Genomic DNA, 26,479 nt, shown 5'->3' with positions numbered 1-26,479 from the left:
AATTTGGAAAATAATTGTGTGCTCACATTAGGAGCTTGTGCTCACATCTAATATAGCTGGATTCGGGGCTTTGAGTGATGTCTACAGTCCTGTGTGTTTGTGTCTTTCTCACCGTCTCTCTGCTCTGCCTACAGTTACGTGACTTTGTTCTCATAGAGGCTCTTTCTACTTGGTGGTTAAATGGCTCCTGGGCGGTGATCCTAGGGAAAGAGTGGATGTCTTTTGTCATAGCTTTAACAAAATGTTCAGGGAGGGCAATAATTTAATCTTGTTAAATACCATGTGATACCTGTGTTCAGAACGACTGTGTGATATAAATGAAAACTCAGTTGTAAGAATAAATATCTTCTTAAATATTAGTTATGGTTCTCTCAGAGAAATAGAACCAATAGGAGGCATGTGTATATATAGAGAGTTACAATAAGGAATTTGCTCACATGACTGTGGAGGCTGAGAAATCCTGAGATCAGCACTCGGCAAGCTGGAGACCCATCAGACCCACCTGATGGTGTAGTCTGTTTTGAGTCTGAAGGCCTGAGAATGAGGAGAGCTGATTGGGGGTACGTATCAGTCTGGAAACTGATAGGCTGAAGATTCAAGAAGAGCTGATGTTTCAGGGTTCCAGGGTGACTCAGTCTGTTAAGTGCCCAACTTTGTCTCAGGTCATGATCTTGCAGTTCGTGAGTTCGAGGCCCACGTCAGGCTCTGTGCTGACAGCTCAGCCGTGGATTCTGTGTCTCCCTGTCTCTCCCTCTCTCAAAAATAAATGAACATTAAAAAAAACTTAAAAAGGAAGAGATGATGTTTCAAGTCCTAAGGCAGCAAAAGGAACAGTATCCCAGCTCAAGGCAGTAGAACAGAGGAATTCCCTTTCACTCAGCATTTTTGTCTTACTCAGGCCTCGAACGGATTGAATGAGGCCCACCCATATTGGGCAGGGCAATCGGCTTACTTAGTTTACTGACTCAAATATTAATCTTATCCAGACAGACCCAGAATAATGTTGGGCCAAATATCTCTGTGCTCGTGGCCCAGTCAAGTTAACAGGTAAAATCACCCATCACTTCATCTATCATAAATAACAAGGCTGAATTGCTTCCTATATAAATTAATGAATTAAGAGAAAAGAATTGTTACATCTTCACAGCGTATGTGCTTTGGTTTCTGAAGAGTTGAACTTAAGTTGTATTTGTTCAGTGCCTTTTCTCTGGACAGTTATCATACCATGGCAGGCGAGATGGTGTTTCATTTAGACTTTGAAATCTAGATAGGATTGCATAGAAAGGGTGTAATCTAGATAGGATTGCATAGAGAAGAGGAGTAGGTCTTCTGGTCAAGAATAGGGTAAGCAAAGGCATGGAAGAGGCAGAGTAGTGAGAAGTACGCAGGCCAGCTGATTTCCAGCAGATATCTGCATGTGATAGTTGCGTGATGTGAGCCAGGGAGGGAATATTTTTCTCTTAATCAGCTTATCTATTCACTGGTACTAATTTGAGGACATCTTACTGTAGATGTTGCTGTAGTTGCTGGGAATAATGACCGAGATAGGCACAGCTTTTATGGAACATGGACAGTCTGCCAGAGCCAAATAATACGGAAATTAATATTTTTTAACTAAAGAAGTCTGTAAGCTCTGCAAATAGAAGTGTTTACATAAGTATAACTTAAATACTGAAGCCCGCTTCCTTCAACACTGAGCCTGTGTAGTATTCATGAACCTGCCACAGAGTACAGGTTCTTTCTGAAATGCTCTGTGTGTTTACTACCCCTTAGCTTTTGAATTTCACAATTTACCCACTTAACTGTCTAAAGCTCAGTGTTTCTCAACGTTTTATGACCTTAAGACACTATTTCTGATGGCTTATCTGTTAACATCTCCCGAGAACTCCTTTGATCACGGTTTTGAAATCCTACTCAAGGGCATTTCCATTAAGATCAAGAACAAGAAAAAGATGCTCACCATCAAAACTTTTATGTAACTTTTCATCATGAGTATTAACTAACGTGATGATACGGGAATATTAAACTCTGATATCCTATTAGATTCGTATTGATGCATAACAAATCACCACACACTTAGTGGCTTTAATCAGCATCTGCTCAGCCCTGTAGGTTGGAAGTCTGACATGGTGTGACTGGGTCCTCTGCTCCGGATCTCATGCCCCCGAAGTCCGGCATCTGCGGGTGTCCTTGCCTGAAGACTAGGGGAGAAACCGGCTTGTTGAGGTCGTTGGCAGAATTAGGTTTCTTGCAGTTTGCATTAGTTTCATACCACACGCTGACTGGCTCAAAACACCAGAAATTTCTTCTTTGACAGATTAGGAGGTTGGAAGTTCACAGTCAAAGTCTTGGCAGTGTTGGTTCCTTTTGGAGGCTCTGAGGGAGAAACCATGCCTCTCTCCTGGCCCGTGATGGCTGCCAGCAATCCTGGGTTTATAGCAGCATCCACAACAATCTCTGCCTGTCTTCTCATGGCCTTCTTCCCTGTGTCTGCCTTGAATTTGCTTCTGCTTTTCTCGTATAAGGACACCTGTCATTATGTTTTTTTTTTTTTTTTTTTTTTAGTATTTGGTTTGAGAGACAGAGCAAGCAGGGGAGGGGCAGAGAGACAGGAAGAATCCCAAGCAGGATCCGTGCCATCGGCACAGAGCCTGATGCAGGGCTTGAACCCACGAACTACGAGATCATGATCTGAGCTGAAATGAAGAGTTGGACACCTAAATGACTCAGCCACCCAGGCGCCCCATAAGCCCCTTCCAAAGAAGGTCGATTTCACAGGTCCTGGGGGTTAGGACTTGGGCATATTGTTTGGGACCATTATTCACCCTGCTGCACAGTTGTAGGACCAAAGTCCTCCCCTTCCCTTAGGTGCCCACATTTCTTTTCCCCAGGTCTCTCCAACTTTAACTCAGCAACACTTGTCAAACCTCCCTCATGTGTGCAACCTCTCTGAGCTCCTCTTCTGCAACCACCTTGAGAAAACTCTGTGTGTTAAAGTAGGTGATGTTGGCCATTGGTAGTCTGGGTCTCGTGATTAGAATATACTTATAGACAAATCTTGGCCCTGCCACACTTGGTGTATATGCCCTCACTTCTTGCCCTCTTCTTTCTTCCTTCAGTTTCCCCTCCTTCAAGATAGCTGGAATGCTGCTGATGTAACTTGAGTTTTCTGTGTGATTCATGAGAAAAAGTTTTTTTCTGGGAAGAAAAATAACCGTATATACTTGAAAAATTACTGTGATTTCCTTCAGCTGAAAGACAAGGTTTAATCTGAAAGTGTCATGCAGAAGAGGCAATATTTAATGGAACTTAAGTCCAGAATGACTTCATCCATTAAAATCGGCACCTCTCTCCAGCTTAATATCCAATGAACTCATAGTATTGAAAGTAATCTTCTCCTGACTGGTTTTTGTCTGAGACTTGTTGCATAAGGTGTGGGCATTTCTCCTTCAACATTTAACCACAAATGGGGCTAGATCCTTAACTCAGGTAAGACACCATTGCTCTTCTTGGGGAAGAAGAAGTTTTAATATTCATACAGAGGTAAATGTCATTTGTACTATATTGTGTGATTGTGCATACAAGGGTGAAAGCCTTTCCTTTCATCCTCCCTCCTTTTTTTCTTTCTCTTTCTTTCTTAGTTAATTCATTCCATAAATACGTATTGAGTGACTTCGATGTGCTGGGCATGGAGAATGCTATGGTGGGCAAGATTGAATCCCTGCCCCTCAGTGCAATTACATTCTGGTGGTTGAGACAAAGAAGTAAACAAATAAATACGTAAGATCACTCCAGTTAATTGTGAGCATTGTATAGAAAAATAAAACACAAAACAGTGTCAGAGGATAGAGAAGGATAGTAAAGGGAATGAGGAAGGGGTTGTTTCAGGTAGGATAGTCAGGATAGGCTTTACGTAAGGCAGCAAGCCATGGCGAAAATCTCTGGAATTTGCCTTGGCTAGACTGGAACTACTTTGCTAACGTGTACTTTAGTTTTCATATTTTCTTTTAGCTTTGTGTGTTTTGAAAAGAGATCATGCTGATATAAATGTGCTTAGAGTGTTTTTATGACAATATGGCATTCGGCATTTCTCTCCTGGGGAAAATGAGTACTGCCTTTCTTCTTTATAATTCTCTTGTGACTTGTACAATCACCAGGGCCATAATGACTTTATAAATTATTAAGGCTTTGTTTTTTAGAATCTCAGAAAGGACTATATTCTTTACAAATTAGAATTGTATTTTCTTTTAGAAATTGGAATTTATAAGTGGGTTCCATTAGTGGCAATACACCATAGAGCTGTTTATCGGGCTTTGAAATAATATCCAGTAAAAGTCATGAGTTTGACTACCTGGTTTATATGTTGTTTGCTTAAAGAACATCCAGATGGTTCTGTATTGCGTATTTGTCTCCCTTAACCACAAGTATTCTATGTTAAAATAGACATGAACTTGGCCATTTCTGGTGGGAATCAGAGTAGGTCGAGTATTTCAATTTTAGCTTTTCCTTAATTTTATTTTGCAGATAAAATTTAAATCACAGATGTTTTTGCAGCAGATAGAAGCATCATAAATTTCTACTTTGTTCCTTTTACCTAAGCCTTTGCTGTTTTGAGTGTGTACCTAATCAGTGCATTTAGGTAGAGTGATTCCCGCCTGCCCTCTGCCCCAGGACACAACCTATAGGAATCTAAATTGGGATAATTTTGGAATTAAAGGAGGGGTAAATATTCTTGTATCCTTCTGACTTGGGATAATTCTAATACTCCAGGTTTTTAGATAATATTTTGTTTGTTGCTTTATTGAAGTCTTTTTTTTTTTTTTTTTTTTTTTTGCCTTTCAGGTCTTTGTAATAAAAATTTGCTGTTGATTTTATTGAAGAAATCCAGACGAGATTAGGGTTTACTATCTGAAATTATATTGTAACATTTTCTTTGAGGTCATACCTGTTTTTCTTTCACTTAAAGAAATATATATGTGTATATATATATATATATATATATAAATATATGTGTATATATGCCATTTGTTTCTCCATCCACTTATTTATCCATTTAACTTCTGATAGACTTCAGTATCTATGCATCCATGCAAGACAATGGAATATCATGTAGAATTTAGGTCACGTAAAAATCACAAGACCGAAAAGTTCTCAAGATATCCACTCTTTATTTGGTTTATACCCTCTCTTAGTTCATAAAATTTTGAAATTGACTCAGGATATCACCTAGTCAAATTTTGGATGAAACTATACAGAAAATGCCCAAGAGTAGATTATCTACTCTTTGCTCACAGAGGTCTGAGGGGAGGTCTTCAAACCGCTCGAAAGGCAGATTTCACCTCCACGCCTTTGCTGTTTGGTAGCCTTCTCTTAAGGTAACCTTACACCTCTCTTTCCTCTAAGCCCTAAGTGTTGAATCCATCTTGCTTTCTGTTAGATATGCCTTTTAACACAGTTTTCCTCATATCTTTCCCTTGCTCAAAAACCCTTTACATTGTAGAAAGTAATATTAACAGCGCTTACCCAGCCATTCAAGGCTCTCCAGTTTTGCCTTTTGGCAACCATTTTATGTTAATAACTGCCCGTGCCTCTATATGATCTCTCCATTCTAGTGAGATTTGCTTAGTACTTGTTGAAATTTACTCCTGGGAACCTGTCTTTTCTGTCAATTCTCACACACCAGACTGTGATATCTGTATCTATTCTAATATAATCCTGTTTTATTGACTGTCTTGTAATTTACTTATCTATACCTACATTTCTTTATTATTATTATTATTATCATTATTATTATTATTTGAGAAAGAGAGTGGGGGAGAGGTAGAGAGAGAGGAAGAGAGAGAATCCCAAGCAGCCTCCAATGCTGTCAGCACAGAACCCAACACGAGGCTCGAACTCCTGAACCATGAGATCATGACCTGAGCCGAAACCAAGAGTCAGACGCTTAATTGACTAAGCCACCCAGGTGCCCCTCTACACCTATATTTCTAAATGTACTATAAATCATTTAAATAATTTCCAGTTGCTGAGTATCTAGGATTTTCCCAGTATTTCACAATTATATCTACTGCTACAAAGAACCACTTTCAGGGCTACATCTTTGGGTATGTACTGTTTCTCTTTGTTGAATCTCTAGGGTTGGAATCATAAACTGACTTATGTTTGTAAGGGCATTTGTTGGGTATGTGTTGGCAGATTTTTTTCAGAGGTGATGAAGAGTTTATGTGACCAGTTTCCATTTATGAACCTATTTTATTGTACCCTTGTTATCTCTTACTTGAATTCCTTCAGATATTAGTGAAGTTGGCAGTCCTCCCCCCCCCCCCCCCCCGCCCACCCCTCCCTGCTGGTCCCATGCTTCTTGGCCATTTACATTCTTCTTAGGTAGATTTTGTTCAGTTTTTTTTTTTTTTGGATGTTTATTGGTTTGCAATAGCTCTTTATATATTAGAATATTTACTGTTTCCTACCAACATTCTGCAACTTTTTCCTTCATTTGATTTGTTTATGGTGGTTTTGCCATTGAGAAATATTACTTAAAAACTTTAAAGCAATAAAGTTTTTTGATTCATTTCTTATTGTCATGCTACAGAGGGCTTTGTGATTATGTGAATACTCATTTCAGTCTTTTAATGGAAGTTAAATTTTTTTACTTAAATTTTAATTACTTGACAATATATTTTCATAAGCTATGTCCTGACCATTCTAACTCCTTTCTAAGATCACTCTTTCTTGTCCAGTATTGTATCACCTTTCTTTCCTTTTAATTTGTGTGTGTGTATGTATTTTCTTGGTCCCACCCAACACTTAACAATCATCGTGGTTTTGGGGACACCTGGGTGGCTCAGTTGCTTAAGTGTCTGACTCTTGATTTGGGCTCAGGTCATAATCTCACAGTTAGTGGGATGGAGCCCCATATCAGGCTCTGTGCTGATAGCATGGAGCCTGCTTTGGATTCTGTGTCTCCCTCTCTCTCTGCCCTCCCCCACTCATGTGCTTGCTCTCTCTCAAAATAAATAAACTTAAAAAATTATTATTATGGGTTTGTAAAGTAATTCAGCTTTTCGTTTAGCAGGATCTTCCTCACTGTACTTCTCTCTGAAGTTCCTTGGATATTCTGGAATTCTTCCCCCCCAGATTGGCAGAGTGGACCTCTTTAAGATATGGGCCTTCCCTTACCCTCAACAGAATTTCTACTCTTTCCACTTGGCCAATTCTTTGGCCACTTCCCCAGAGTGACTTCTCCCAATAATGCAGAGTTCTTTTGATAGCCTGTTTCTACTTCCTGCCAGCTTACCTAATTGGGCATCAGTTTCACCAGGCACTTGACCAGATAGGGAAGAGACCGCCCCTTGGATTCCTGAATAGGTGATTTTTAGTGGTTTTCTCTTCTTTGGGATAGATGTGGATTTAGTATGAATGGCTTTTCTTGCTTGGGTCCTAGCTGTTGGGGACCTGGAAAAGAGCCCTTATTTATAAGGGAGGATTCTAGAAGTAAAAGAGTGTGGAGGCTTATGTTGCTAGTGATCTCAGTCTGTGGCCAGGCTCAGTGCATTCAGAGTGCTCCTCTCCAGCCTGTGCCCACTGGAATGGGCCAGTTCTTCCCCGGTCACTCTCCTTCCAAGCCTTTTCAGAAGTCTAGGCTTATCACTGTTTTTTCCCCCCTGCCAAGTCACATTCAGAGGAGTGTGAGATCCAATTACTATCAGCTCAGCTGCTTTATCTCCGTTAGGAAGACAAGCTTAATAAATCACAGCATTCTCTTGGCTAGTTCTTGCTGACCATTATAAACCTATCTTTGATGAAATGGAAGTATATTCAATATATTCGGTATTTGTATTCCAAACATATCTATTATGAATCTTACCCTTCTTTTCCAAGGGGAGAGAAACATAATATTCTTTGGGAAAACTCTCACGCACAGGCCAGTACAGGCTTCATCTTTCCCTCCTGTTTCAAGGTTAGATAACCTCAAACAACCTAAGACATTTGAATTTCAGACAGTCAAGCTTCCTCCGTGTGTTCTTTATAAATGTAGATTCTGTATATTCTTGTTAACTCCATTTTAAAATTTTTTTATATTTTCTCAGTCTTATTGAGATTGTCTATTACATTTCTAACCAATTGTCCATATCTTCCGTTGTGTTTTCCACAAGAAAAGTACAGAAGATCACATGGGAAGCGTTTTAAAACTCCTAGGCTTATGGCCCTTTCCTCAGTGATTCAGCTAAGTCTGGGAATGAGGGCAACGGGAGCCAGTTGTCCAGGGTGAGAATTGGACTGACGCATCAGAAATCTCCCATCCCCCCTTCATTTGAAATTCTCTGGCTGACAATTCCCAAATACTGGTAAGCGGCTGAAGAGTGCATTCTCCTCTTATCTGACTTGCATACATCACTTTAAACTCAGTAAAGCCTCAGTTTCCCTCTTCAGGACGTGTGCCCTAAAGAGCTAATAACTTAGCAAGTGTGGGGTGCTCAAGCCCTTCACATTAATGACAAAGAAACTGGCCCTTGATGGGCTGGGAGATAACTTCTGAGCCTTCAGAATATCCTGCCAGGTGAAGAGTCTCTGTGCACATGAAGCCTTGAGCCATGCCAGACCCTTTACGCTAACGCTGTGAATCTGGGTGGGGGCCTTGGGCAATACCAAATCAGCTTGACCCCTGGAGGGGCTGGAGCCCTAAGCACTAAGGTTAGCCACGCGGACGCTCCACGCCCGTGCGACTGACGCCTGATGAAACCCTGGACACCAGTGCTCTAGTGAGCTTCCCTGGCTGCTAGTCTTTCATCCTTGTTGCCCACACACCTCCGCTGGGAAAGGGCAACTGGAGGCTCATAACCGGTCCCTCCTGGACTCTGCCCTGTGCATCTCTCATCTTTGCTGGTTTTCACCGTAACAAACTGTGATCGGTAGTGTAACAGCTCTTCTGTGAGTCTTTCTAGTAAATCATTAAACTGGAAGGTTGTCTTGGGTACCCCCAACTTAGGATGTAAGAGCTTTTTATTTTACAAGAAAGGAATAATGATTTCTCTCTAATATGTGGAGTTGTTCCTTTTTTTTTTTTCAAACTGGATGTTAAATGTTATGAATACATGTTAAATGTTATGAATACATTTTTTTAACACCTCTAAAGGTGTTTCTGCGATGTTTGTTTTATTCATATGATAAAATGTAGCGTTTTCCTAAATTTGATTATTTTCAATCCTAAAAGTACTTATGCTCGGTTGTGTTGTATTTTTTTGACATGTTGTTTTCTTTGATTTATTAAATAATTTTTGAAACATTTATTCATTTTTGAGAGATGGAGAGAGCGCATGAGTGGGGGAGGGACAGAGAGAGAGGGAGACACAGAATCCGAAGCAGGCTCCAAGCTCTGAGCTGTCAGCACAGAGCCCAACATGGGGTTTGAACCCACGAACTGTGAGATCATGACCTGGGCCGAAGTCGAATGCTTAACCGACTGAGCCACCCAGGCGCCCCTTTTCTTTGATTTATTAACATTTATGATTTTCTTATGAATGATTGATATTTAGATTTTTATCTTTGACATACCTGGGCAAAACTTTTAATTACTAGGATTTAAAAATATTTTATAAGAAACTTCTAAAATTCTGAAAGGTGATACTTCCTGTCTCCTTAAACAGAGCACTCTACCCAATTTAACATTTTCTTGACTCACTACCCCTGTTTTGAACATGATGGTGTATAATGGGCCCTGTGGTCCCATCGAGGTACGAGCAGCTGTTTCTTGTACGTTAAATGCTCCCCAGACTTCTCTCTGTTTGGAGTTCTTGGATTAGCTTTTTTGTGTGTTTCCTATGCCTTCAAGTCCCAGTTCTTTCTGTAATAGTCCCTCTCCTCCCTTTACTTGGCTCCTATTTTAATGGCTGTGGGATTAGAGACTGCATAATTAAGCTTGTTATATAATGATTTCCAAAATGAGAGTAAATAGGCTCTGATAAGAGCCTGGGGCCTTATTCTCTAGATGAAAAGCATCCGCTTCATGTCATGGACTTTTAAATATACATTTTGGGTTTGGGGAGGTGTTTTAACTCCCTTTTAGTTGTTGGTTGTTCCAGAGAGTTGGCTCATAAAGTTGATTGGTTGGTTTGTTCATCTGTCCATGTGTCCATCCATTTATCCAACTGTCCATCCCTTTACCTGCCACTTATTTATGGAGCACCTACATGGTGCCATATACCAAATAGCTGAGCCTGAAAAGGGGAGGATACAGTATGTTAACCAGCCTGTGCCTGACAACATGGGAGCAAAGTCTGAGCTGTGTTGTGGGAATTTTTAATAAAGGCCTTCTGTTTATTTATCTTTTGAGTTTTATTCTCTCTGGCAATCATTTACATTTCACATGTTCAAGTGGTAATGAGAAAAGTGCTGTGCAGAAACGAGTTAACACGGCAGGTCTGAGACTGCTGTCCTTAGAAAGGCCGGCCCTCGGCTGGCTGGCATCTTCGAACTTGGCTCTCCGAGTGTTGCCAGTCACCGTTTAACTGATGGGGGGAGTTCAGGGCGGCCAGGCCATTGTGCAGCCAGCATGCTTTATGCCGAACGCCTGCTTTCCTCCTGGGATGGATTTTGATACTTGTTAGAGGTTGCGTAAGCGTCCAGCGCCCAGTAAAAACCTGGGTCACTTGAGTCTCTGATGGGCAGAAAGACCACACACGTGTGCCACGTTTTTATTGCCGGAGGGAAGACTGTGCTGTCTCTGACCTCTTACTGAAGGAGATAGCATAAGGAAGCCTGTGCACAGAATCCTCCTGGCTCCTCCTGCGTCCTTCTCCCTGATGACTCATCTGCGTGCCCTGGCCACAAAGCTCTACTGAATGAATGTCCACCATGACTCCACCGTGAGCAAATCTCTGCACTTGAGGGTGGTCTTGGGGTCCCTGCCACAGGTGCCTGATGTTTATCAGTCTCTTACTCTGTGTGTAGCCTCACGCCGATCCTTTTACACGGGTCGTCTCATTGCAGCGTCCCCAAAACGGACCTCTGTGCGGCGGGTGGGTGCCCTCATCACCACTGGCAAGTGAAGCTGTTTGAAGGTTCATGAAGTTAAGTGCCCTGTGCCGGTCCTTCAGCTCACACATTGGCTTCTTTTTTCCCCCAGATGTTGGCACCTTATGGTTTATTGCTTCCGTTGTCCAGAGGGGAGGTTAAGTGAAGAAAACCACTGAGTATTTTTTTCATCACTTTATCATCTCAGGTATGAGCACATCCTCGCGGAGCCTGACCCGGTACCAGCTTATGCTCTGAAACTGCTCGTGGCCCTGACTGAACACAACGCAACCTTCACCAGGTACTGTAACCCCAGATTTAAAATGGATTTTGTGTGTTCTAACAATGTCACAGATGATGAGATTCTGAAAGGCTAACGTTTGAGTTAACCAAAGTGGTCATTTCTCACGTTTGATGGTTTGTGCTGTCTGTCATTGATGCTGTTTTGGGTCCTGTTCTCATATTTTTATCCCCTTATTGGACTTTCTGTGGAAAGTCAACTGTGGAGTTCATGGTGCTTTAAAATGATAAATTCTTTAACGAGAAAGAAACTAACATATACTTTTAAAAATGTCGATTGGTGCCTCCTATTGTACTGAGCAGTTTATTAAATCTGTAGTTTTGGACTCTACCATTTTGCTTAGTTGGCATACTTCTTTTAAGCACTTCTTTTTAAAAAAATTTTTTTTTTAATGTTTATTTATTTTTGAGACAGAGAGAGACAGAGCATGAACGGGGGAGGGGCAGAGAGAGAGGGAGACACAGAATCGGAAGCAGGCTCCAGGCTCCGAGCCATCAGCCCAGAGCCCGATGTGGGGCTCGAACTCACGGACCACGAGATCGTGACCTGAAGTCGGACGCTTAACCGACTGAGCCACCCAGGCGCCCCTCTTAAGCACTTCCTAATAGTGCCTCTGTTGAAGATACTACGTGTGGTGCAAATTTTACAAAACTAGTTGCTAGGATAGTGGCAACTGCTTTCAGTCTTGCACAGGAGAGCCCCCAGGTACATACAAGGGGTGAAGCGGAAGCCCTCCTTGCTTTCAGTCAAGAAAGCTAGTTTTGGTTGTTAGGTGACATCTGGGGACCTTTGCGTTTGGACACCGTCTGCAGGTGCACTGACTTCTACAGTCGCCGGTTGGTCTTTAACAAGGAACTGAGTCACACAGCCCCAACCACCTGGATTTCATCTGGTCTCTTGTTCCACCACAGAAGGTAGTGAATAGTGACGAGCCACCAGCAGTGCTCCTAGTGAACAGGAAAGACTGTAGACCATCCATTCAGAGTGAGAGGCTGAACGGAAACGTTTCTAGCATGCGAGCCAAGGCACAGAGGTATGCCGTGACGGAGTCGCAGGGGTGCCGAGGCGTCTTTGGGTCATTTGCGGTGCTGAGGCTGGTGTAGACTTCAGGCCCGCTTCCTTCTGCTGTGAGCGAACTCATTCATTTCCAGAGAGTGACCTATAAATGCCACCCTGTACTCCCTGTGCCACGTTGCAAACAAATTTGGGGAGCACTTATCCTTGTCAATTGTAAATCCTGTGTCTCTACAGCCTTTTAAAAGTCTGACCAGTGAGCCTTCCACATTCATCACTCAAAGGCACTGTTCTCTCTTCCTACAGAAGAAATTTAATTGTAACGAGTGTACCTGTACTAGAAGTTAAATAACACTTCGGACAGTTATTTCTTCCCTGGAGCTTTGGTACCAGGTGCTAATACTGTATCCTAATTCCCTGTTTTGATTGGCTGGGGCAGATTGCATTTACTTTTTTAACGCTGACTCTTTCACGTGGCATGCTTTCCAGACAATTCCTCTTCTTGCCAACTCTCTATTCAATTCATCTGAGTTTCCTCACACTGAGAGGAAGAACCTAGTTCAGTAGATGACCCATATACAATCTTTTTATTTTAAAAATGACTACGTTTGGAAGACACTCTATTCTTTTTTTTGAAGTTTACAAGCAGATTTCAGTGGATTAATTTTTATAAATGTTTTTCTTTGCTTTCATTGCACAAATAAGATCTGTGTATATTGTGTGTATTGTGTGTGTATTAAAGTCCAACAGTAAAATCAATACGTCCCTAGGCGTCCTCATTTCCCTCCCACACTTCCATACACAGGTCTCTGCCAGGGGTAATAATTTGTATTATTTTGGTGATGTCTGTCCTGAATCTTTTCAGGCTATTTAGATCTAACAGTCATATACTGAAATAAATGGCTTTGCTTTCGGGTTGTTGATTTAAAGAAAATCATAGATAGTATCACCGTGTATGTATTTTTCTAAAATTTGCTTTTTTACGTATCAAAATTATTGGGAGACTTTTTACATTAGTATTTATTTATACTCTTGGTGATATCTTTGCCAAACTAATGGATAAGAATGGGATATTATTTTACATTGTGTAATGATAACATTGAACATCTTAATACTTATTTACTTAAATTGTAACAGGTACATAACCTTCAGTTCTCCTTCAAAGTATCTCTTGTAGAGAAAAACTCCTATATATGCAAAGATTTCCACCTAGGCAAATAATTTTTAAAATGAGACAAATAGGGGCGCCCGGGTGGCTCAGTCGGTTAAGCATCCGTCTTCGGCTCAGGTCATGATCTCGCAGTTCGTGGGTTCGAGCCCCATGTTGGGCTCTGTGCTTACAGCTCAGAGTCTGGAATCTGCTTTGGATTCTGTGTCTCCCTCTCTCTCTGTTCCTCCCCCACTCATGCTCTGTCTCTCTCTCTCTCTCTCAAAAATAAATAAATGTTAAAAAAAAACTTTAAGAAAAATGAGAAAAATAATCTTTGAATTCTCATATAGCCATAAAATATACAGTGTAACAGTTTGAATGGGCAAGATAAATTTGAATACAAAGATATCCAAATAATTTTGTTAACTGAGAGCACTTATGACCCTCCAGCACCCATTTAAATACCGCTTTTGCTCTATGTAAGGTCTCTTTCCGGATTCACTATTGTGTGTTTGCCTTTCTTCTGAAGAGGTAGGCTGTTTTGGCTGAGGCTCCAGAGGTCAAGAGAAAGCATTAAAGGCCTATTGCCATCCGCCTGCCCTCTCCCCACCCCACCCCTTTAAAGGGAGGCCCCACGCCCACAGACTTTAACGATCTGTGTGCAGTTGGCAAAGTCTACTCACACATCTTGACGGAAAGGATCGGAAAGGAAAAGTAATATGTAATTAGACTTCAGAGTTTGTTTTTATTTCCCTAACTGGAGTTTTAAAACAGTGTAGGGGTGCCTGGGTGGCACATTAGGTTCTGTGCTGGCAGTGGGGGGCCTGCTTGGGATTCTCTCTGACCTACCTGCCCCTCCCCCGTGTGTTCTCTCTCTCTCTCTCTCTCAAAATAAATAAATAAACTTAAAAATATATATATATCCAGAGATAGATACTGAGAAGTCGTGTTCCTTCCTCTGTCCATTCTGCTTTTTCCTCACCTCTCTTTTATCACAGATGGGTAACTACTTTTATTTATTTTAAGCTAATGTGAATAGGTATTTTCTCATTTCTCTCTTTTACACACAAGTAGCATATGATATATGGTCTTCTGCCCCTTCTTTTTTTCACCTAATAGTATATCCCCAATATTTGTTTCTATAGCAATATATAGAGAGTTTCTCTGTTAAGTTTTACAGTTATAGAATCTTCCGTTGTATGGATATAAAATCTAATTAGTGTCTGATGGATGGACTTGAGTTCTAATCTTGCGATACTGCAAACAATAATCTATATATCATTTTGTACGTATGCTTGTACACCTTATGGGGTAAATTCCTAGAAGTGGTATTTAGGTTTCAAAGGATAAGTCCATTTGAAAGCTTTTTTTTAAAAACACGGCCGCATTATCCTCCGTGGGGATTTTCCCATTTTGCATCTCCTGGGGACGTGTTTGAGGATGCCTGTTTCCCTGTAGCTTTGCCTCGGAATTTGTTGCTAAGCTTTGGAATTGGTCCGGCCTGATGAGATAGATTATTTCAGTGTGATTTTAGTTTGCATTACTCATGAGTGAGGTTGGTATCTCTCATTATAGTTAGGGGCTTTCGTGGGGTTTTTTGCTCATTCTGTTTGCCATCAGTTGGGTCTTGGCAATGACACTCCTCAGACCGAATCACCTCCTGCCTGGCTTTCCATTTGCACAGATACAGCAGAGCCTGCTAATCCATTTGACTTTGAACAGCTTGCCTTTTTTTTTTTTTTTTTTTTTGGCTGTCATGAAGAGTGCGGCCAATGAGTTTTCCTTCGCATGCTCCTTGGTGAATCCATACACGTGTCTCCACTGAGCCCCCGTGCTGGAGTGGAAACACTGACTCACAGAGCTTGTGCTCGCCCAGGTCGAGTAGATACTGCTGAGCAGTTTCCCAGTTTGTTGTATTGATTTGCATTGCTACTGGCATTGTTCTAGAGGTTTGATTGTCATATAAGCTTTTTTTTTTAAATTTTTTAAAATGTTTATTTATTTTTGAGAGAGAGAAAGAGAGAGAGAGACCGACCGAATATAAGCAGGGGAGGGGCAGAGAGAGAGAGAGGGAGACACAGAATCGGAAGCAGGTTCCAGGCTCTGAGCTGTTAGCACAGAGTCCGACGCCGGGCTCGAACTCATGAACCGTGAGATCATGACCTGAGCAGAAGTGGGACGCTTAATCGACTGAGCCACCCAGGCGCCCAGGTTGCCATATAAGCTTAAGAGAAAAACTTTTTTGAGACACGTTTACTGAGGGACAATTTACATGGGATACATCTCACTCATTTTAGGTATACAGTTTTTCTGAATTTTGAGGAACATGTGAAATTGTGCAGTCACCACCTCCATCAAGATAGAGTATTTCCATCGCTCCAAAATGCCCTCTCATGCCCCTTTGAATATTACCGTATACACATTCTGTGTGCTTGCAGAATGATATGACCAGATTGCTTTCATATTTTCATTTTCACTTTTAAAATTTATTTTTTAGAGTTAATACATAACACACTGCAAATTTAAGTATTTGAAAAAGTATACAGAAAAAAGCATATTTTCACCCAAGGAGAAAGCCACTCTTCTCAGTGTGTGTGTGTGTGTAGTTTTTCACATAGATGGTTGTACGCTGTATGCACCATTCTGCACTCCTTTTTGAAAATAAATACAACAGCTTTATTGGGATATAAGTCACATACCGTCTGTACTTGTTTTTAGCAGATACGTAAGTATTGCATTTTATGAATACTCCATATTTATTTACAAATTCCCTTTTGGTGACGTTTATGTTTTTTTAATCTTTTGGTGTTATAAAACAAAGCTACAACTAATGACATAGGCCGTTCATCACATGTGTGAATACATACACGTAGGATAAATCACGAAGAGTGGAATTACTTCATGGAAGCGTCCACAGCCAGCAGTGCCGAAACTTGTCTGTGCATCCGTGTCATCTGGGGAATCTTTGAAAAAAATCTAAAGCCTGGCCATACCCAGGGCAACTGGATCAAAATCTGTAGGGCTGGTCGCAGACATCAGTAACTGTTGATTCTCCACAAGTGAATGTGCAGACAGGCTTGGGAAGTACTGGGCTAAGCCTTTGTAGTTTGAAAAGTTGTGCCAGATTGCCCCCAATCTGGGCTGGCCAGTTTTCGCTCCACCAGCAGCGTAAGAGAATGTCTACTTTTGCCAGACCTTTACCACGTTAGTGTATATATGTGTTTGACCTTTGCCATTGTGGTAGGTGAATATCGCCTCTTTGTTATTAATTTCTAGTTTTACTGCATTGTGATCAGATCATATATTTGTTGCTGATTTTTATTTGATTTTGTTTGTGGTATAAGCTCTTTTTGTGAATGTTTTATGTTTAGTTGCTTACTGTGAGTAAAACAAAGTTAGGCGTAACCTTGAAAAGAGTGTCACCCTTCCTTAACTTTGGCCAGTGTCAGAAATGGTAGCTCTTTAATCTAGGAGATCGTCCCCAGTCACTTGCTAGCAGCGACTTTTAGGGAAAATGCTGATTATAACTGCATATCAAGAGTAGAATATCTTAATTTTTTTAATGGCTGTTTATTCATTTTTTGAGAGAAAGTGCAAGCAGGGGTGGGGCAGAATAAGAGAGGGCCAGAGGATCCGAAGCGGGCTCTGAGCTGACAGCAGTGAGCCCAATGCCGGGCTTGAACTCACAAACCATGAGATCATGACCTGAGCTGAAGTCAGACACTCAACTGACTGAGCCACCCAGGTGCCCCCAGAATGCCTTAATTAAAAAAAAAATTTTTTTTAGTATTTATTTTTGAGAGACAGAGAGAGACAGAGTGTGAGGGAGGGAGGAGAAGAAAGAGAGGGAGACACAGAATCCGAAGCCGCTCCAGGCTCTGAGCTGTCAGCACAGAGCCTGACACTGGGCTCGAATTCACAAACCATGAGATCATGACCTGAGCTGAAGTTGGACACTTAATTGACTGAGCCACCCAGGTGCCTCCAGAATGCCTTAATTTTTATGTGCAGATAGATTTCTAGTAATATAAAATAAACACAAGCCATTTATTGTAAATTTAACTTATTTATTGGATCCATCTACACCATGTTCTTTGAAATATTGTCAGTTTAGCTTGTATATACAATCAACCCTTGAATGATGCCGGGGTTAGGGGCACAGTCAGAACTTTGTATAACTTTGACTCCCCCCAAACTTAAGTACTCATAGCCTAGTATTGACCTGAGGCCTTAGAACATAAATAGTCGATGAACACATATTTTATATGTTACATGTGTTATATACACACAAAAAGTAAGCTAGAGAAAAGGAAATGTTAAGAAAATCATAAAAAGAAACTACAATTATAGTACCCTACTGTGTGTGTGTGTGTGTGTGTGTGTGTGTGTGTGTGAATATATATAAGCAGACCCATGCGGTTCAAACCCGTATTGTTGAAGGGTCAACTGTATTAAGAGTTGGGAGTTCCAAATAATAACTATTGGAACATTAACTCATCCTATGTCAAGCGCAACATTCTTTTATTGTGTTTATTCTTATTTTGTAGGATTTTTAGTGGATAAAGAGGTCTTCAAAGGCTTAGTCAGAGTACAATTGAGAATTTATTGTTCCTTCAAATAAGGGACAAGAGCACAATCAAAGCTGCGTTGTACCTGACCCTGACTTTTTTTTTTTTGTTTTGTTTTTAATACCACTGGCCTATAAATCTAGTTTGTTCCTGGGTTTATAGGAGAAAGGTAAATTGTTTACCATGTTGGTCCCATTTTGCTATCAGAAGGAATATGTTAACTCCCCTGAGCTCTGCCCTTTTCTCTCTCCTTAATGTTATGGTAGGTTGCCCCAAACCATTGCTCTCAGGGAGAGCTATACCCCAGGAGCTTGTTTCCATTAAGAGCTAATTAGCTTGCAGCAAATCTTCCTTAGCAAACAAATTGAATTTTAACTTCTTGAGTTCTTTTGGAGCAATATTGAGCTCTTATCCTGAATTGCAAAAAGTTGTTTATGCTCTGTATCTAAGAACTGTCATTTTAGTTAGCTCAAAAAATGTTAGAGCTGTTTCTTTTATGGCAAGATTCACAAAAATGCCTTTAGAAGAATGGAAATTTTGTGATCTCTTAAATGAAATTCACAGTAAATCCACATTATAGCCTTCAGTGAAAAATACTTCTGCCTTTACAGTCATTGAGCTTCAGGGGACTTCCCTCACTGGTTTTTGGTTCATTTGTTCATTCGTTCGTTCATCAAAAATTGAATCGGCAACTATTGAATGATGCAAAGATAAGAGGTAAAGTTCTCACCTTCAAGGTGCTAAGGATTTAGTGGAGGAGCCATTTATCAGTAGGCTTTTATAAAACAGTGTAATGATTTCAAAGGTACGGTCATGTCTAGAAGGTTATGGGAGCTTCTAAAAGAATTTAACCCAAGTTGGGGCGCCTGGGTGGCTCAGTCGGTTAAGCATCCGACTTTGGCTCACGGTCTGTGAGTTCAAGCCCTGCATCTGGGCTCTGTGCTGACAGCTCAGAGCCTGGAGCCTGTTTCAGATTCTGTGTCTCCTTCTCCTCCCCTGCTCATGCTGTGTCTCTCTCTTCTCAAAAATAAATAAACATTAAAAACAAAAAAAGGAATTTAACCCAAGTAGTTGTATGATTTTGGCCAAATTTCTTAACCTGTTTGTTCCTAAGTTCCCTCATCTGGAAAATAGGGGTAATATTAGCATCTGGTCCACAGAAAATGCTGTGTTAAGAGTTGCCTCTTTTCTTCTCCCTCCCCCTCTTTCTCCTTACTCCTCCTCCTTTTCATATGATTAGAGGTGGGTATAGCGAAGGAAGTACTCCTAAAGAAAAGAATCCCCTTTGACAGTAGAGTGAAATGTTTGGTGACACCAATTGAAACCAGAGCTCCAACACCCTACAAAGAATAGGAAGAAAAAGAGTTTTTTGGTAAGAGAGACTGACTGGGGCAGTCTTATTTGTTTGACATTGCATAACAGAACTGTCAAAGCCACAGAGGATGTCCCCTGGTACTAGATGGCTTCCATATCCATATGTATTTGCCTTTTAATTTTTATATATATAAAAATTATATATATATAAAAATTTTATATATATAAAAATTATATATATATAAAAATTTTATATATATAAAAATTATATATATAAAGGAGGAGCAGAGAGGGAGGGAGAGAGAGAATCCCAAGTGGGTTCCTTGTCAGCACAGAGGCTGATGTGAGGCTCCAGCCCACAAACCGTGAGATCATGACCTGAACCAAATTCTAGAGTTGAACACTTTACTGACTGAGACACCCAGGAGCCCCTAATTTATCTTCTCAATGACATTTGTTTTTGCCATATTCTGATACATCATCATTTAAATTTTATAGCCTGGTAAAACTGAAAGCCCGAATCATCAGAAGTGTCAGGGATGTTTGAGAAGTTTCCATGTTGTTAAAATAAGCCAGTTGGGTGTTTGTTGCCCCACCAAATAGCTGAATTTACACAGCTAAATATTTTCTCTCATGAAATATCAGCAAGTGAAATAACGATGTAATACAGTGAAACTTTATTGTTAACCTTAGAATGAATTGATTTCCCCAGAAATAATTTCCTGCTTCTCGGGTTGCCTATGGATGTCAGAAAGCCTGACCGTGAGAAGTAAGTCAATCTCTGAGTCTGTGCGGCTCCCATTTCCATCCTAGGGTCACTCTTCTGTGGCTTTCCCATTTATTCTTTATTAGCACCCACAGAATAAAACCCGGGGTTTCTCCAACAGGCTCTGAGCCTTTGAGCGTCCATTTTCATGGTCCCTTGCCTCTTTTGTGGACATAGCCCCTGTTCTAGTGTTCCCATCCACTTGTTCAACTTGAGGACATATCAACACTTCTTACTAAAGTACAGTCATTTCAGGGGTTAAAGCAAGCGCAGAAGATTTAAAATAAAATACCGAGTGACTTTGAGTTTGCTCCTTTCATCGGTTTCTTGAATCAAGAGCTTTATTTTTTTGTTTTCCATTCTCTCTGCCTTGATTTGGGATTATTGTGTCGCACACTCGTTCAGCGTGCATGTTACTGGTACTTAAATATGAGTTGAAAAGAATTCGGAAATTAAATTTGTCCCAGTGATCAACTTTGATGGGGTATTTTGTGTACTTCCACTGAGATTATCCTTTTAACAGTTGCAAGCATAAAATTTTGTTTTGCGCTTAGAAAGTTTGGCATTTTATATTTTCCAGGAAAGTGCTTTTTCTTCCACCTGCTAGTGGTTGTTAACGGTCTTTGAAAACTGATAGTAGAATAGCACCTTGCAATCGAAAGTGGGTGGTTTCAGTTTACTTTTTTGGTGTGACATTTACATTGAAGGAAGCCAGTTGGAGTTTATTGTACACTTTTGCAAATAGCGACCTCCCCCCCCCCACCGTTGTGTATTGCAGAGCCGGGTTCAATCTGAGGGGGTTTCAATACAGCCTTTTGTGTTTCACAAGATGTCCTTAGGTCTGTTGACTTACCCTTGTCACCTCACGCAGAGATTGGCCAAGTGTGGTCCACAGCGCCGGTCAGCTTGCAGCCTGTTTTTGCGCGGCCTGTGAGGTGAGAGTGGTGTTGATGTTTGTAAAGATTTGTGAAACTTACATACAAACACAGGTGCGTATGAGACGGAGACCTGGTGTCGGGCAAAGCCTTGGATACTTAACTTCCTAGCCCTTTTCACACAATATTTCCTGACGCCTGATCTAAAGGAATAAGCTTTTTTGGGGGGAGGGTCTTTATTCAAATGAATATAGAAATACTAGAATTTCAGGGATGTTATGGGAATTTGGAGATGATCTGGGTGTCTTAAAATGTATATGTGTATTTTTCTTATTCAGGTGTGGTGAGGTCCACAGATTAGGAGAAAACTGCCCTTGAAAAGATAGCTTGTTATCGTCATAGATCCAAAGGTGGGGGCACGCCACGCTGAGGGTGGTCACCTTTGGATGCAACAGGGTCAGTCAAGGGGCAGAGGAAGTTAGAAGAAAATGGGGACAAAGAGCCCTTCTTATAGTTTACAAATGAAGGAAGGGCTGAGCAGGTTTAGGATTGACTAGTTTGAATAATTTCACCAGGCCTTAGGGGTGTAGGGGCTACCTCTTGTCGTCAGGTACCTGGCCCTGGAGTGAATGGAGCCCAGCTCTGGTCCAGTACCTGGGAGTATAGGCCCGGAGTGGAAGAGAGCCTTAAAGGAGGTGGTTAGTGCTGTTTGGCTCTGGATTGGCTGGTTTGCATAGGAAGGGCAAGTTCAAAGACAGCGGAAAGGCAAGCTCTCTTGTTTGCTGTCTCTGAGAAGTAGTTGGCCCTGGGAGAGGCATTCCCTCTGGAGTTAGCAAGGCCTCAAGATGTTAAAGAAACAAAAATACAGAATAAAAGACATGATTAGTGCACTGGGCTAATATCCCCATTTTACACGTGGGGGAAATGAGGTCCCAGAGGGAATTTGTATGCCCCAAACCCCAAGACAGTTTGAAGAAGATCAGGTTTTGGATCAGACTTCCTGGGCCATTGCTGTCTGTACTCCCCAGCAGAGCCACTTTTAAGAGCAGACTCAAGCGGACATCACAGTGGGCTTTGGAGTCCTACCGTGTTCAGTTTCACTGTATCACGTTTACTTACAAGAGCGGTCCAGCTGCTCAACACAGTCCCCCTCACTGTCATGTGGGTCTGTTAATCACAAATGCATCATTCTGCTTTGTTTCCCTCTGCCGTGGTCACTAGGTTCCGGTACGCCTCTGATTTTTATTACCGTGGCGGTAATATACTGGCACAATTCTGGTTAATAATATGATCCTGGTTCCTGGTTCCGTTGAACCTCTTCCTTTCCTCATTCTCCGAGGTTTGGAACCCTCCTGTGCTGATGACTTAAACCATACTGACTGGGTTGAAACCCCTCCTTATTATGTGAATCATGCTATAAGTCATCACCGTATCCTCTGTACAAAATGTTAAGTCTTTGTTAGCACGCATGGAGTCACCATGAAATTACTTCTCTCGTCCCACCCCAGCATTCTGTTTCTGATAGAATTAGGGAAGAACAGCAACCTAAAACCTTAGGAACTTATCCAAGGCATTCTCTTTTCCTTAGTGATGTGTGAGGAAAATCAACTGTAGTCAAAATCTGTTTGGACGTTATGTTTTCAGAAAGAAAGAAACTCTTGAGTGATTTTTGTCTGCTACAGGTGGAAGTGTGTACTTCTGCTTATTTTCTTCCATTATCTTGCTTACGACCACAGAGCTTTTTCCTGAGTTCATGGCGAGTTGGTAAATATTTCATTGCTTATCCTTATTGCATGAGGTTCAGTTGGGTCCACTGGGACAGTTCAGCTCTTTTGTTAGAAACAGCTTGGTCTTTTGAATATTCTCCCAGCAGCCCGTATGCTGGAGACTTCTTCATTCCAGTTTTCCTGTCCGACTTGCACGGGCGCAGTGACAGTTTTCCTTATGGAGACGCAGGCAGCGCCTGGCTGAGAGTCCCATGTGCTGATGTCTCTGGCCACATGGCACCCAGAATTGAGCCACTCACTGCATGTCGTGTCAGAAGTTGAAGTGTTTAGTCACGGCGGCCCCTGGTATTTTGGGGGCTACAATCAACGATAATTCACAGTTCCTCCCTTCTGGATTTAAATAGATGTTCAGAGATCTCATCGTCTTTAACAAAACAACACCTAACATTTTTCCTGGAAATGTTTCCTTACTTGTCCACAGGAAAATCCATTTGCTTCTTTTTTGGTTCTCCACAGAATCTTTTGAAGTTTTGCAGGTTTTTTTTTTTTTTAAGTTTATTTATTTATTTTGAGAGAGCGAGAGCATGAGCAGAGGAGGGACAGAGAGAGGGAGGGAGGGAGAGAGAAGATCCCAAGCAGGCTGAGTACTGTCAGCATGAAGCCTGACACAAGGCTCGATCCCTCAAAGTGTGAGATCATGACCTGAGCTGAAACCAAGAGTCGGATGCTCTACCAGCTGAATCACCCAGGTGACCCTAACGTTTTGCGGTTTATTTCCATCATAAAATTAGGGAATTTCAGGGCAGAGTAAGCTTTGATATTTTTCTTTCTGCATGAAATTTAATATTCATTGATTCCTTGAGTCATCTCACAAATAGTTGTGTTCACTGAGGTAGAACAGACACGGTCCTAGTTTTCATGAAGCTGATGATTCCATGGGGATCACAGATGATAAACAAGGAGATCGATAAAAAAAAATCATAATTTCAGCTAGTGATACAAATGGCATAAAGAGCAGAAAGCAGGGTTAGAGAATGGGGGTGATGGGGTGGGGCCCGCTGTTTTCGAGACGGTGCAGGGAAGGGAGGTGCCTGGCTGTGTTAATGCTACCTTCATCAGTAGAGAAACAGGCCTCGGATTTCCGGAGACTTTCAGGGGAAGGGAAAACTCCCCAGTGTCACATGCTCCCGAGAGTGTCAGTCAGATGAGGATGGAGAAGGGACCATTATAGAGGCAACAGGAGTAGCTTCCTCGGGGGTCATTTTCAGTGGCATGTGGGGCAAAAGCCTGGCGGAGTTCCTCGAGGAGGGGATGATGAAGGCGAGACGGGGAGCCTCAGTAGTTCTAGAGAGAGTTTTGCTATTAAGGGGAGCTGAAAAATGGGGAGCTGGAAGGAGATGTGGGGTCACAGGAACTTCTTGTTTTTAAGGAACTTGCTCTTTTTAAGATGAGCCATCTTTTAGAGACATTCCTGTGTGGACGAGAATGATCTAGTGCAGAGGCTGGTTAACTACAGTTTATGGGCCAAATCCAGCCCACCTGCTTTTGTAAATATAATATCAGAACACAGCCACTGGGCCTTGTTTATTGTCTGTGGCTGCTTCTGCGTTACGGTGGCACAGCTGAGTAGTTTTGAAAGAGCCCACGTGGCCTGCAGAGCCACAAGTACTTCACTTCAGTCCCTTTCCTGGAGAAGTTGGCCTGACTCTTGATCTCTGGAGAAGGGTAAAAACGATGAAGCAAGAGGGTAAGTAGTGGATTGCTCCACAGACATCCTTGCCCCTAGGGGGTGTCCCCTGCAGTATTTGCGAAGGGAAAAGTAATGGAACCCCTGCAAGCGTGGAGGGGTCATTGAGCGGGGGAGTTAGCAAGTGGCTTTCTGCTTTTGGGAGGCTTGCGAGTGAGACTTTTGAGGTGTTTGCCGTCAGTAGTCTCCTAAACCTGTAGAAACCGGGTGTGTGAGGGCAGGATAAGAAAAGTGTTTGGAAGCGATGAGGTCAAGGAATCGGATCTCTATTTGGATAACTGGAAACTATGTTATATGTTCCCATTTGGAGAATATTTCTGAAAACAATACTAACATCGTAGTGAAGACTTGTTTACATATTTCTATTTGGTGCTGTTGTCTGTTACTATCCTTGGTTGCCTACTTTAAGATAGACAGTAAAAATGGGACTGTGCCACTGAAAAATTTTTTTGTGGTGACCATTATTTTTATGAGCTCCTCTCTTCACTCTTGCCTTTAAAACGATTGAGTAATAATTACTTTCCCTGTGGAAAAAAAGTGTTATACATTTTCCTTAATAAACTATTTAAGCGTGTTTGGAATTATTGTTTATTTTTAGCCCTCTCAGGACAGAGGGACTCACCTGTTTGGGGATCTCAGTCCTCTCTGGAACCCTTCTTCGAGAGGTGGGTTGTAGCCTTGGTTTTCTAGGCTTCAGGGGCAGTGTTTTTTATGCATTAAGGGTTGTATATGTTATTGGGGCATTCCTACACATTGTCCCTGGATTCCTGCTTAAAGTGAGTGTCATCCAGGTCGCTTGCTACATACAAACCTAGCATGTGCATTAGAGCTCAGTTGTACTGTGCCCTTGGCCATATTTTATCATCGGCTCATTATTTGCTCAGACTTACGCATCTGGGGCCAGACTTTGGGGCTGTGACTGTCCGTGTGTTTCCTAGCGAAGCTTGGCCGAGCCCTGGAGGAGTGGGCAGTGCCGGCAGCCCACACATCCCTAATTATCTTCTCCTCAGTTCCTCACCGTCAACAGCCCTAGGCTCGTTGGACCTCTAGACGGGGCCAGAGACTGTTCCGCAAACTCTGGGGTCATTGTGGAGGTGACACGGAAGCTCTGTGAAAGTCGTGGTACTCAAATCGTTACTTGACTGCAGGAGGTCTAACCTGGGCTGTCAGAGCGTGATGTAAATTCCGGGGCGAGATTACAAACCTGAGCAGGAGGGCTTTGGGCTTGGTTCCGCCGCAGGCTCTTCGATTGAGTAGGAATTCTAAGAGAAATGACTGAGACGTAGAGAGCAAGCTTTCTGTGGGGTTTTTGTAAACAGTTGTGTGTGTGTGTGTGAGTGTACAGTGAGCTTTTGCAGCTTGTTCAGTGGGGAGGTGAAAGCTTGAAGTGGCCTGTGTGCCCGGAGGAATGATAGTGCGGGGTGGGAGAGGCAGTGCCCACGAGTAGATGGCTGTTACGGTGGCACCGGGCAGACCCGTCCTTCGCAAGCCCTCAAGGCCATCAGCCGTCTAAACATTGATACCCTTCAGTGCAATACTTGGCTTCTCACGTACATATCGGGTGTGGCATCAAAGCATTCGGCTTTATTTTCTGCCGTGATAAACAGGTTTCCAGTTCTCCATCCAGCCATCATAGGCGTCATTATCTTCAGGATTTAAAAGGCATAGTCTTTAAATTATTTGTCTGTTTCACGTCAGATTAACATCTTTATTTGATTGGTTCGTTAAGGGATGTGTAGAGACGACAGTTGAACCAGTTGCCTTGGACTAGAATATTAATGTCAGATAGGTGTATTTTGGCTGATAGATACTTATTTGTCTTTGCTTGGTGGGAGTTTCCAACTTTCCTGATTGGCTTCTTTGATTTTTGACTTACCGCTTAATGCCTTCTGGCTCTTTTGTACTTGTACAACAAATTTATTTTGTTTCTGATGGTGTTAAAATGTGCAGCACTGAACACAGTGGCAAAGGGGGAAGATCGTGCCGTCTTGCTATAAAGCATTT

At 41.8% G+C, this 26,479-nt stretch overlaps 1 protein-coding gene across 1 annotated transcript in view; it reads left to right on the top strand.

Moving 5' to 3' along the window:
* The window catches only part of ULK4 (unc-51 like kinase 4), a 566,226-nt gene that overhangs the window by 217,549 nt on the left and 322,198 nt on the right, over positions 1 to 26,479 (top strand). The window contains exon 26 of the mRNA XM_047099606.1: positions 11,222 to 11,314. Coding sequence (XP_046955562.1) covers positions 11,222 to 11,314 — 93 coding nt within the window. The remainder of the gene's footprint in view (positions 1 to 11,221; positions 11,315 to 26,479) is intronic.

Source organism: Lynx rufus, unplaced genomic scaffold, assembly GCF_022079265.1.
Source record: "Lynx rufus isolate CCGP_SWC_20201006 ecotype Redwood Valley unplaced genomic scaffold, mLynRuf1.p SCAF_5, whole genome shotgun sequence".
NCBI lineage: Eukaryota > Metazoa > Chordata > Mammalia > Carnivora > Felidae > Lynx > Lynx rufus.
Note: the sequence above shows the minus strand (reverse complement) of the source record. Positions and strands in the feature narration are given on the sequence as shown.